The sequence below is a fragment of the Condylura cristata genome, unplaced genomic scaffold, assembly GCF_000260355.1.
Source record: "Condylura cristata isolate star-nosed mole 26May11 unplaced genomic scaffold, ConCri1.0 scaffold00016, whole genome shotgun sequence".
In the NCBI taxonomy this organism is placed as follows: domain Eukaryota; kingdom Metazoa; phylum Chordata; class Mammalia; order Eulipotyphla; family Talpidae; genus Condylura; species Condylura cristata.
The window spans coordinates 34,155,007-34,167,666 of record NW_004567117.1 but is presented as its reverse complement, the minus strand read 5'-3'; the positions used below and the strand labels follow the sequence as shown (position 1 = coordinate 34,167,666).

At 34.8% G+C, this 12,660-nt stretch overlaps 1 protein-coding gene across 1 annotated transcript in view; it reads right to left on the bottom strand.

Moving 5' to 3' along the window:
* DCC (DCC netrin 1 receptor) overlaps positions 1 to 12,660 on the bottom strand; it is a 977,719-nt gene that overhangs the window by 239,261 nt on the left and 725,798 nt on the right. The window contains exons 11-12 of the mRNA XM_004683911.1: positions 11,915 to 12,053; positions 5,094 to 5,143 (exon numbers count right to left, since the gene is read on the bottom strand). Of these exons, the coding sequence (XP_004683968.1) occupies positions 5,094 to 5,143; positions 11,915 to 12,053 (189 nt within the window). The remainder of the gene's footprint in view (positions 1 to 5,093; positions 5,144 to 11,914; positions 12,054 to 12,660) is intronic.

Genomic DNA, 12,660 nt, shown 5'->3' with positions numbered 1-12,660 from the left:
GAACTCATGCGGAAGCGGCTTTAGATTCTCAGTGCTGTGCTTTAACCCGCTGCGCCACCAGGGAGGGCCTTTTTTAATTTTTTTTAAAGTAAGCTGCAAATACTTGATAAATCTATCCAAGTTATAGAATAAACCATTTTAATTTTGGGGAGTCTCATGAATTATTACATATTACTGATTTTGATATCATCAAACATTTCCAGGCAATCTATTCTACAAATTCTAGATAAAACAGAAAGATGAGGCTGGAAGGAAGGACTATCAGGAGCACGGATTCCTTGAAGTTGGATTCTTTCCTGCAGACCCTGTCTAAAACGACTTCAGTCATAGCTCCCTGGACATTCTCTACATTGTCAGAACAGTCAGGTAATAAATCAAAAAAACTCAACAACTACTTGAATTAAACTGATGGATAACTGGACTCGGCACTGCTTGAAAACAGAAATGTTCTGTGAATTATAATTGAGTACAAATACCAGTGTACAGTGAATGTCAGTATCACTGAATTTAAGTTGTCCAAGGGTGGGCAAACAGCAGTTTCTGTTATTTTTAAGTGACATCACTTCTGATGTCCAAGGTGCCTTCTTTCTCTACATCAAGCCACTGCAGAGACCCCCTGTACTTTCAAAGGGAGGACTCTGAGATGTGGCTCTAAAAGGCCCAATTGCCAAAGTATGTTTAATAAAGGATCTAGAGAGAGAGAGGAAAAAAAAAAGTTTTGATTCCATGAGTGATCTGAGGCCAATGCCTGTACACGCCATACAAGAGGGAGATCAGTCTTCCCAGCAAGCGTGTTGAGAACCTAAAGGTAGGACCCCCACCCCTGGTGAACAATGGAGCTGTCAGGGAGACTCATAGGAGCGGATTGGAGCACATAAACTCAAGTGCCTTCTGCATCGCTAAGGAAAGACAGCCCTGATTTCAGAAACACCAACAAAACTATAGGCGGACCTGCAAATTCATATAGCAACTCACCTGGCTTTGGTTTTCATTCTCTCAATTTCCTACCAACCGCCTTTCCCCCTGCCATTTTTACACTTTAGCTCACAATACCTGAAGGGTGGGTACCCTCATGCTAATGACCCCCTCAGCTCTCCACTTGGTGACTCACTTCTGCTGCTAAGAGAACTCTCACCAGACTGGAGGCAGAAACCTCTGTCAAAACCCATCTTATCACACCTCATCTTCAAAGCGAGACTTTCTGAGACATACCACATTTCCTCTATAGGTTTTCTTTTTCTTTTTTAAATTAGAACATCTGTGGCCAAGACGACGGATTTGTTTTTTGGAGTTGGAAGTAACTGTTTGTATCCTCCCTGTGGGAAGTTTCTGGGTAAAGGGAATTTTATGATTGCTGAACTAACTTTTGAGTTATCTAAGCATGTCAAACAATGCTGAAACATAGGGGAGTGTTATGCTTTGTGATGAAGGAGGACACCAGTCACGTTTTGACCCTTGCAGTGCAGCATCATACACAGACTTGGGTGACTGGTACCGCATTTTAGGTAGGGAGACAAGTGGTATCTTATTCCACTCTTGGCAATCATCCTATAGTATTCAATTGATAAATATCTGGACATGTGAGTTAAGCCCTGTTTACTTCAACCAATGTACTTGCACATTTAATTCTGTACAGATGAATTACGAAAATGGATAACAAATGGATATACTCTCATTGATATATGGAGCCAGAAGAGAATTTTAAAGATTATCTTTCCAATTTCTCATTTTATAAATGGGGGTATAATGCCCACCTTTTATATTTTATAATAGTTTATTTTCACATTATTTTGTGCCTTTTTCCATCTCATTTGTAATCCCTGTGGGCTTTATATCACCAAATCACCTGTGTGCCATCACCAAAGTCCCGTGCACCGCCCCCCCATTTTTTATTCCATTCCCCACTCCACCCCCATAAAATGTCTCTGGTATATAATTGTTTATTACTATTATTCCCTTCCCTACCCATTTCTTTATGTTCCTGCTATGAGTGAAACTATCCAATATTTTTTTTTCTTTCTGGCTATATATATAAACACACATACACATATATACATACATATAACTGCTGAGTAAATAGTCCATTGTGTATATGTACCACATCTTTGAATCCATTTATTTACTTTTGGACTCTAATGCCCACTTTTAAGAGTGACTGTAGATTAAACATGCTAGATTAAAAGTGAATTTTCTTTCACAAGTTTTCGTATTCAAGTGTGAGTTCCATGAAATAAGACAGGCAACGTCCCTAACATTTTCTATGTAAGTGCCAACAGCACTTTGCATATTGAAGCCTGTGCTTCATCTATACACCAATTAATTAAGTAGTAATATTTATTTCTTCAAATAAAAATTAATTTTAAAGTATAATCTTGAGAAAATGATCCTTATAACATAGTTTCCTAGTAAAATAATCTGACTTTAAGTCCATATGGTAAATCACTGTTTTCTCTTTTTCTTATGAAGATGTTATTTCTTGAAAAGATACTCTAGTATGAGAAGTAATCATCTCATCATGATCCATTATTACTTGAAACATAGTAATTATAGGTCAAATCATTTCTTCAAAACAGAAATCTATGTCCACAGTTAGGTTGTAGAAGGTAGAAAGGAAATTTAACCTGTTACGTGATTACAGTTTTACAATCTTCTCTACTTGTTTTCCAGATCAAAACAGTAACATGATTTCCTTTGTTGTTACTGCTTTTTTTTGTTTGTTTATTTTTGTCTCACTCTCCAACTAAATGTATTGGAACTTTTTGAATAATCTGGAAGGTGATTTCCTGCTGTTGTCAGTTTATAGGTGCCCATAACCACAACAAGTAACTAGAAACAGTGACTTACACAATGTGAGAGACTCTTGGTTCCATAAACAGATAACCCAGCCCTCAATGTGCAAATATGTTAGCCCCACCAAGTTACTTCATTGATTCACTGAGAATAATAATCAATGATGCTTCATAACTGCGAATTTGATAGAGAATACATTTTGAATGATGACGCATTCCTACTATATTAAATTAAAATCCCAAGTAAAATGAAGACTGCAAAAATCATCATTATGTTAGTCTTAAAAAAACAGTATTGACAACTACAATCTGTCTTTTTAAATAAACTTTGTTCCTTAAAATGGATACATATTTACATATTTGAGAACTTTCTTTTGTTTCAAACAAAAGAATACCAAACTGGAATATTGTTTTCTCTCTACCTACATAAACATACTAGGGATAAGAAACTGGAGTTTTGATTGCCAAGTTTTTGCCCTCTTGGTAGCAATCCAAGGAAAGTAAATTAAATTTTCTTAAAAGCTAGGAAATGATATAACAGAGGGAAGGAGAGAAGAGGAGGAACATTCTAGCATATACTGCCACACTCACTCTCAAAAACTAATGAACTACTTAAATTTTCTAGCTACACAATGTTCCAGTGATAAGTACAAAGGATAGAAGCAGAAATGTTTCTATTTGGTTGCTGTGAGCATTGCATATGACAGAAGATTATGGGCTTTGATATTTTTATACATGTATAAATCATTTGAAAAAGTCAATTCTGCAATCCAGGAATTCCCTCTACAGGAAAGTAATAAATCTATATTCAAATATAATCAGCATTCAAAATAATTCAATAACATCCCATTTACATTTCAGAAGAAAAGATTCATCCTTTGTTGGAATAGAGGTTTAGTGGAGATAAGCACACACACAAACACCCATACACACTAATTCACATCATTTCTATTTACTATCCTAGATGAAAGATAGCAGGTGAAAACTCTATCTTAAAATATTCATTAAAACAAGAGAAACTATATTTTCCAAATTTTACTCATTAGCAACCTAGGATAATTGTCAAAATCTACTTGAGTTTGATTTTCAATCGCTTAATACAAGTGGTACATCTGAAGACATTTAATATGGTTGCAAATAATAATATCTTCTAAAATGGTGTTTATTTTTGCTTATTTTCCTTTACATCATTTCTTCTCCCTAGGTTCACTTTCTTTTTTTCTCCCTTCTAATATTTCACTTGTTCTACTAACTCTATACAAAACTGCCTAAAATCCAAAAGGAAACATTTTTAAAGACATTACACTTGTAATGACACAGTCAATGGATCTTCAGAGCACTTTGCAAAATATGCCAAGGGATTGTACATTGAGTGCAGAAATAGCCAACGTCACTAAGGCTCCTTGTCTACTATTTTCTCAGGAGCAATAAATAAGTAGGGCATGAATATACTAATTTAACTAATAAACTAAGTTTTGGTGAGGAACTGAGAAATTTTCTGAGATCATACAGTTATTATAGTGGAAAGACAGGATTAAAATATAGAATGTCACTTTCTCTAAGATCAAAATGATTTCTCTGCTGTCTTCCAAAACAAAGAAGCCAGAGAGGCCAACCCCTCACTGAGGATCTCTTGATGACACAGCCCATGATGGTAAAGTCAGGCTAGACCATCCTTGATTGCCCTCCTCCTATTTGGCTTTGACTGACTTTAAGTCCTGAGCCCACACTTAAATAAGGAGATGTTTCTAAATACTGATTTTTGGCATGACACTCCTTATCTTCAGTGACACCTAGTGTGTCAATTGTCAAAAATATTATATTAGCCGTTGAGGCCCAGAAAATGCTAACTACTGGGTAACACCATTTAAAAAAAATTTCTTATTGGACCTCAAGAATGGTGTTCGATGTCTGTGCTCACAGGAGAGAAGAATGACAATGAAATATTCCATTCTAATTAAGATTTCTGCAAACAAAATCCCATCTCATTCGGTTGTCTTACCCATTCTTAAGTTAATTGTTCTATCTAGCACATTATGTCTTATACTGGTGAGTATAAATAAAATAGATATCTTTGCTTTCTGGTGAGAGCCTATCATCATTACAACATTTACAACATCAAGTGTACCAAAAGAAAACAAATCTGTCCTACAATTCATTTTTAAGTGTGGTGCTGAAGTTGTGGGCTCAGTGGGTTTACTCACCGGGATCTTCTAGAACACTTCTGTAGCAGCCAGCATTCACTCAACATGAGGAATGGAAGTGTGTGTTGATAATGAAATAGTGAACACCTCAATGACTTACCCTTGAATTAACCACTTCCAGGGAGACGTTCTGAGGCGGGGCACTTGGCACTAAAAGGAATAAAAGATGGTTACTGCTGAAGTTACTCAAGAAACTCCAGCTCTCTTTGAAAGTGAAAGCTTTCAGATTTTATGATGATGAAAAGATAGGTTAATGCAGGAGGCACTTCAAAATTTTCTGGAGAGATAAGAAACAACTCCATCTGTTGATTGTTGATTTTAGCTCAGAAGGAGGGTGGGTTATTTATCTAGGGAGCCCCCAAAACGTTTAGGCAGGAGAGTACCTGCTGGGATACTAAATACTGCCATTTAATTATTGCTCTCTCATGATAACTTTCCCAGTGAAACCAATAAAAACACATGGGAGATTTCCTCGAGTGGTTTTAAAGCTTAAAATTTCAGGATTTGTATGGTTTTATGATGAAACATGTCATTCTAATGGTCCTTCATGTTGCTTAATCCCTTTAATGCAATTTTCATTATCTCTTAAAAAGTGAAAAGAAGAAATGCTAGAAACGCATTTTTTTTTTAGAAGCATGTAATTAAACTTGTGCGTCATAGATGTGAGCAGGTTACAAAATTGCATTGGGTGAGTCAATTCTATTAGCAAAAGAGCAGCTTAGTTTCCTTACTGGGTTTTCTAGGTATTTTGTTTAATTGTGTGTTTGACTGTCCTACTCCTTTGTTGAAAAAGGAAATCAAAACATCTACTGAATGGTGCCTATGTGTCAGGCACTATTGCAAATGTTCTGGAGAAATCTTAAACAAAACAAAGCTTTCTATCTCATAATAGCTATGGGTATAGTACTAAAAAAAATGCCTGATTTATATTTATCTGAAAAACAAATAGACCCTATTCTTGTTCACGACATATTGATGCATTAAATAGAGTGGGATTTAAAAAACCAATAAGAACTGAGCTTTGTCACATTCCTCTTCTTTTGCTTAAACTTGATACTCTGTGTTTTACTAAGGTTTTATATTTTTCCCTGTACTTATTTATGACTTTGATTTCACTTTCTGAAAAGTAATCACTATGAGAACATGATATATGTCTGATTAATCTTTATATCCTTCAAGCTGACATTCAATTAATATGTTCTGACTGTATGATTAAATGAATAAATGAATACTTACTTAAATATGAGGTCCTGGAATTTTTGGGCATGATAGAAACTAGTTATTTATTTTGCCTTGATTTTAAACTTCTTGGCTTAGTGCTTGATGAAGATTGTAACCAATGTAGTAAGTGATTAAAATATCCACCTGGGGCTTGTTTAATTAATTAGGTCAATTGAGTATTCTTTCAAAATTATTTTAGGAAATAGACAATTATGCAATGTCTTTTATTTCACATTATGGTTTTCTTGTTATATATAGAATTTTGTAGCATTTGATGTCGCATCTCCAGAATTCCACAACAAGTCATGCTGAAACACTAGGAAAATACTAGTTGATTTAAGTAGTAGAAAAGCTGTAAGTAGTAACAAACCTTTCCAATATATAGGGTCTTGGTTACAACAACAGTCTTTAAAAATTGTTATAATATATATACAATAAAGTTAATTATTCTTAAATGTACAGCTTGATAAAATTGCATGCATGTGGTTATGGTCCCATCAAACCATCATCAGTTGATCAGAATATGCAGTATTTTCAACATACTGAAATTCAAATGTTGCTTCCTAATCAATATCCTTCTAATATTTCATGTCATTCTGCGTTGTAATTTCTCACATCATGTATTCACATTGTTTGCTTTTGAGCTTACTAAGAATAAAACCTTAGCTGTTTTCTAGGCTGACTTTCCTTGTTCACTATTCTTTTTTTGTTGATATTTACACATTTTGATACATGTAGCAGTGTTTGTTTTTTCTTGCTTCTTACTATCATGTTTTGTATGATTACTCTGTTTTCATCTGTTCTGCTGATGAATAGCGTTTGGGTTACTTTTTTCTGTGGTTTATTAGAACAAAACTGGTATAAAGTTCTTGTGTATATCTTTCAGGTAAAGAAGTGAACGTCATATACCTAGGAGTGGAAATATTTGCTATGAGTAGAACGCTTATGGAGCCATGCACATGATAAATCATAAAAGACAATATTTTCCAGTGATCTTACCAATTTACACTCTCACTGCTAATGTAGCAAAGTTCCAACTGCTTCACATCCTTGCTAACATTTGGAAAATTCAATAGCTAAAATAAATTTTAGTCATTTTGTAGGTACAACATTTTTTTTTTTTTTTTTGCTTTTCCCTGAGAACTAGTAATGCTTAATATCATTCCAAATGTTTGGTGGCATATGACTTCTTTTGTTGTAAGTAATCCATTTCATTTTAGTTCACATAAATTTATTTCTCCTCAATTCATCTCTCAAGTACTTACTTTTTTTTAACCTTACATTGAATTACACATTACTATTATCAAATAATTAAGATACTTATTTTCTCTAAGTGAGAAAATGGAAAATTTCTCATCTCTGACAACCTTCACATCATCACACCTCTATAAAAGCTGTTCTAGTACAAGAGTATTTTCCTGAACTACCTTCATGGAATCTCGGACATCTAAGTCCAGTCTCCAAGAGAGGGAAGGAAAACAGGAACACTCATAAATGATCTCTACAGTCTTTGTCTTAAAAAAGGAAAGACTAAAGACAGACTAAAAATAACGTTACTGTGACTGAAAGCACTAATGAAGTAATATCTTCACAAAAAAGTAAAATTAATATCCACATTGAGTATTAGTTTCTAAAGCACTGGAAACTGAAATTGGTATAAGCTTAAAAATATACGATGCTCTAAGTTACATGATTTTACAACTTAAAAGTTATAATTCTTTAAAAGGAAATTTTGTAAATAATGTCTTACTATTAAGTCACAGTCATTTCTGAAACATGGAAAATCTGTTCTAGCTCACATCTTCTATCTTGCACAATATTTATATGTCAGTTATCTTTTTTTTCCTTTGAAAGATTTTATATATTTTTGCATACAGAACTGGGGTACAGGCCAAAGGTGCAGGGACAGTGAGAGGATTCACCAGAGACAGAGTGGGGAGCAGAACAGGCTGACTGACGCAGTACACTGCTGAGGGGAGCAGCAGGTGGGTCATGAGAGGTCTGCTGCACTATGTGGGTCACCTCCGGGGTGGGAGATTGAACTTGCACTGAAGTGGCCACCACCAGCTGTACAGTGCTGTGCTCCAACCCTCTGTGCTACCAGGGCGGGCCCTATCTTTACTAATCTTAATATAATCACTGTTAACCAATTACACATTATAATTTGATATTGATTGAAAAAGAAGGTAACTTAAATAATTATGTTTTGTTCTAGGTACTGAGCTAATGTTATGTTGACCTTCAAATGTCACCTTAAGTATATAGGTGGCATTTAACTAATTTCTAGAAGATAGGAGTACATATATAACAATACATAAATGGATTGTTCTTTTCACAACTACAAAATTCCAAAAGCATTAAGATAGGTTTTGATATTAGGAATTTAAAGCCAATATAACAAAAGCTAAGGGCCTTATAACAATGTTTTTTATGCCTTTTTGTCTATTTTTTTATAGAATAAAATTCTCTTTGTTTGTCATTGATAGTACAGTACAGTGGCTATTCTTACCTTATGGTGTCAGGAAAGAAGGAAGGAATGGTATTTTTATCTTAAAGTATTTTTTGTTAAAATTTTTTCTCCCCTTCTCACTATCATTTATTATTTATCACTATCACTTAGAGATAGATACATTCAATAGAATACATTCAATAGATACATTCAATAGAATTACATTTTGGTGGAAGTGAATAAATCCACAGTTTTCTAGGCTTTTCTTTATTTGTTGTCTCAAAATGTTTCATGTCAATTCATGAGGCAGAGGAGAAGACTATAGTTCATGACTTTTCTTTTGAAAATGTCAAGCAATTTATCATTTACAATAGGTTCATTAAAGCCAGTCAGAGGTGCTTGATCTGGAAACTCCCCTCACATGGTGGAACATGATCCTGGGACCATTCAGGTAGCTCAAGTTCCCACATTTGTGTGTAAATTTCCACACATGCAGGCACTTGAATTCCAACTGTACATAAAATTTACAGATTGAAATAATTTATATATAAGATTTTCACTTTAAGGAAATGATCTGTGAAATCTGCCACAGACTAATTGTGCCTCTGTCCTTGTAGCTGTTGACCTAGCTCTACTACTTACTGACTTTTATGACCTTTTCCATTTTGGTTTTACCATCTGTAAAGAAGATGGAAATTATATGTTGTGAGTCTTAAAATACTGCTAAGTGCTTGGAGCAGAACTTTGAACTAATGAATATTCAATGAATATTAGTGAAGTAAAAGAAGTGCTACCATATAGTTTGCCTCTGAAATCAGATCTCTCTGCTTTTGAACACAGGACAAGATGTCATGGAAATTTATCAAATCCATTCATAGAAATCCTTAATCACCAGTCCATGTTAATTAGTTCAAGAGACAATGTTTGGAAACAAATGGGTGAAGTTACACTCTGCACTCAATATTAGATCTTAAGATTTACAACTCAATGGTTTGATGAAGTGGGTTATTACAAACTAATGATATGATAGGTGGAGGAACTTGAATGAAAAACAATGTTTTTCCCAGAAAAAATAACTAAAGCAGTGCTATAGTGGGCTTGACAGCTTATCAGGATAAAAATCTTCATAAGCATCTTAGTATAACAGGATACCAATGGGATAATTAATTCAGAGGAAATCATTTGCATTGCATTTTTGTTTTTACTCAGATTTTATATAGCCTCAACATAGATTTTTAGGAAAAGAATTTTTCAGACCTGGTTAGTTATCTGATGCTTTCTATAACTGAGATACATTTAGAAACTGTTATATATTAAATTATCCACACAAATAAGTCCTAAATGTAAACCTACACAAACATTTGTACAGATTTGGCCAAACTGCTTGATTAATTAATAAAATACAAATATAGCTATCAAACCATCCCTTATACCAAGGCACATGAAGTATAATGATAACACAATAATTGGCTATGGGTAACATGTATTGATCACTTAAAAATATGTTGTTTATATTTTAGGTGCTCACATGGATTAGCCCATAAAATTCTTATACTACCTCTCTTTTATAACACCCTTTTGGAAAATTAAGGCAAAAAGGACTTGGTGACTGAGGATGGAGAAGGAGATGACTATTAAGTGTGATTAATACATTTATATGTGATGCCTGACCTTATCATGGACAGCTTCAGTAGCGAGAAGACATGAGTTGAAGCATAGAGAAAGGCACTGGTTAATAAGGGTGTAGGATCCAAGAGTGCAGGTCGTTGTTGGAAATTAAGTGATGAGCTGATCGTCAACATAAACGCGGTTGAGGTCAGGGAGCCTGCTCCAAAGGGGTGGTGAGGGCCACGCCTTCTGCTATCGAGTGCATTGTTAGAGGGTGGCTGGTGTCCTTTGCCCAATGACGTTTGTTGAGCTGGGTCATGAATTCCATTTTTTTAATGACAGGCATTTTCGCAGCCCTAAATGTTGCAACGCTTCCAAATGATACTTCTTGGAATTTATGAGTAATAATCTATCTTTCTCACTTATGACATTTAAAACCAAAGTGAAGAATAAGGCCACAGTTTTCAGTTCAGAGTGTGAATGAAATCTACATAAATTATGTAAAATATTCATTTTCATTTGTTTTCCTTTTATTTTTATAATTATAAGTTGTGAAGCAATTTATTCTGCCAATAAATATTCTACTCTGTCTTCAATAGCAGAATCAGATGGCTGGGCATAAGAATTACATAAAAAATGATACTGAAGTGGTGACACAGACAAACCATTTTTTGAAGTTGAAATTGCAAATCAGCCTGTGTCTCCCAGGCACTGTCCACAATAACATGCAGCCCTTCCTCATTGCACTGGTACTGGGCGCAATATCCACCCAGATACTTTGCCAGATTAAAGAATGATGAATTGGTCAAGGAATCACAAGCTAAAGTCATTTTTTTTTATCAAAAAGATAAATTATATAATTAAACACACCAACATGAAAACCATTGCTTACAAAAGATAACTTGTCATCTTTTTAATATTCATGGGCCTCATGTTTGCATTCCTGCACCTGCATGAATTTTCAATGGTCCTGTACCATGTAACCTGCTATATTTTCACTTTCCATTAAATTTCCCAACATTTCTGCCTTTCATTTCTTAGATCTCTAGATTCCTCTGCCACTGATTTTTTCATATTCATCATCTTCATTAAGATTGTTATCTCTCGTGACACTTAAAGGAAGAAGTCTAATCTTTCATTTTTTTAGGCAAAGTACCTAAAAGTACACATTTTCATATTCAGTTTTAATATTTTTTGAGTGTTATGTTTGGCCTAAACCTTCATGACATATTTCCCAATTAGAATGTATATGTAGGAAAACTATCCATCATTTATACTTTAAATTATTCTTTTAAAATGAGAAATAAAAAAACATGCCAAATGCAAACTAGTTCACATATGTACAAATGTGTTTACAGAAATAAATATAAACACAAACCATTGATTTGTGCTCCCAGGCAGTAGTTTCACCTGTATAATTACTCATTAAGGCTTTCTGACTTCCCTAGCTTTTAAAGGGAAGTTTAAAGATGACCATAAAAGCATAGATAGTTGAGTGAATTAGCCAAGTCTCTAATTTATGCTAATATATATTCCATAAAATTCTAATGTAGAAAGCCTGGAAACTATAGTCTATGCCCATTGTATACTCTTATTTCATTATAACAATGTGTATGAGCCAAAATGCACTGTCTATAACTTACCATCAGAAAGTGTAACCACTGTGATGTCGTCAGTAGACACGCCTGGCCCATAGCGATTATAAGCTAGGAATCGGAGAGTATATTCTGTGAATTTTTTCAGGCCTTCCAGCTTATAAGACAGTCCATCAACTTCTATATTCTGGGGACATGAAATGCCAGAGTGTTATTTGGGAGGCACATTAAAGCAGAAACGGCAGCCATTTCGTTCAATCAGTGAACAGGATATAAGACTCTTACTCGCAAAAATACACTTTAGCCTTATAATGGCTTGTTGTAAAATCTAACATGTGACACACACTCCTCCAGTAAAACCCAAACCATCTTGTAGACTCCTAGTTAAAATAGCACGGCGCTATTTTTATAGTCATTAAGTTCCAATTTGTTTAACACACGCAGTGCATTGAATGGTGCGCAGCAGGCCGCCCACACTGAAACCCACAGGCAAGAGGCAGCTTGTAAATGCCCTGGACCCTCAACGGAATAATTTGTTGGGAAACAACAGATTTCTTGCTTCCCTTGCTAACATGTATCCACAACTCTTGAAATGAACAGATACTTTGCCACAGTTTTATCTCTCATAATGCTGTGAGAGGGATTGAAACTGCTTTCAGCAACTTCACAGTACAAGACGTGAGATATTGGAGCTGAAGGTCATGGAGAAATGAGAGCCAGTTCACTCCAGAAGGCCCATTATTTAGTGCTTCACGATGATCCTCACATTCACATCTATCTTGGGTAAGTGGGCT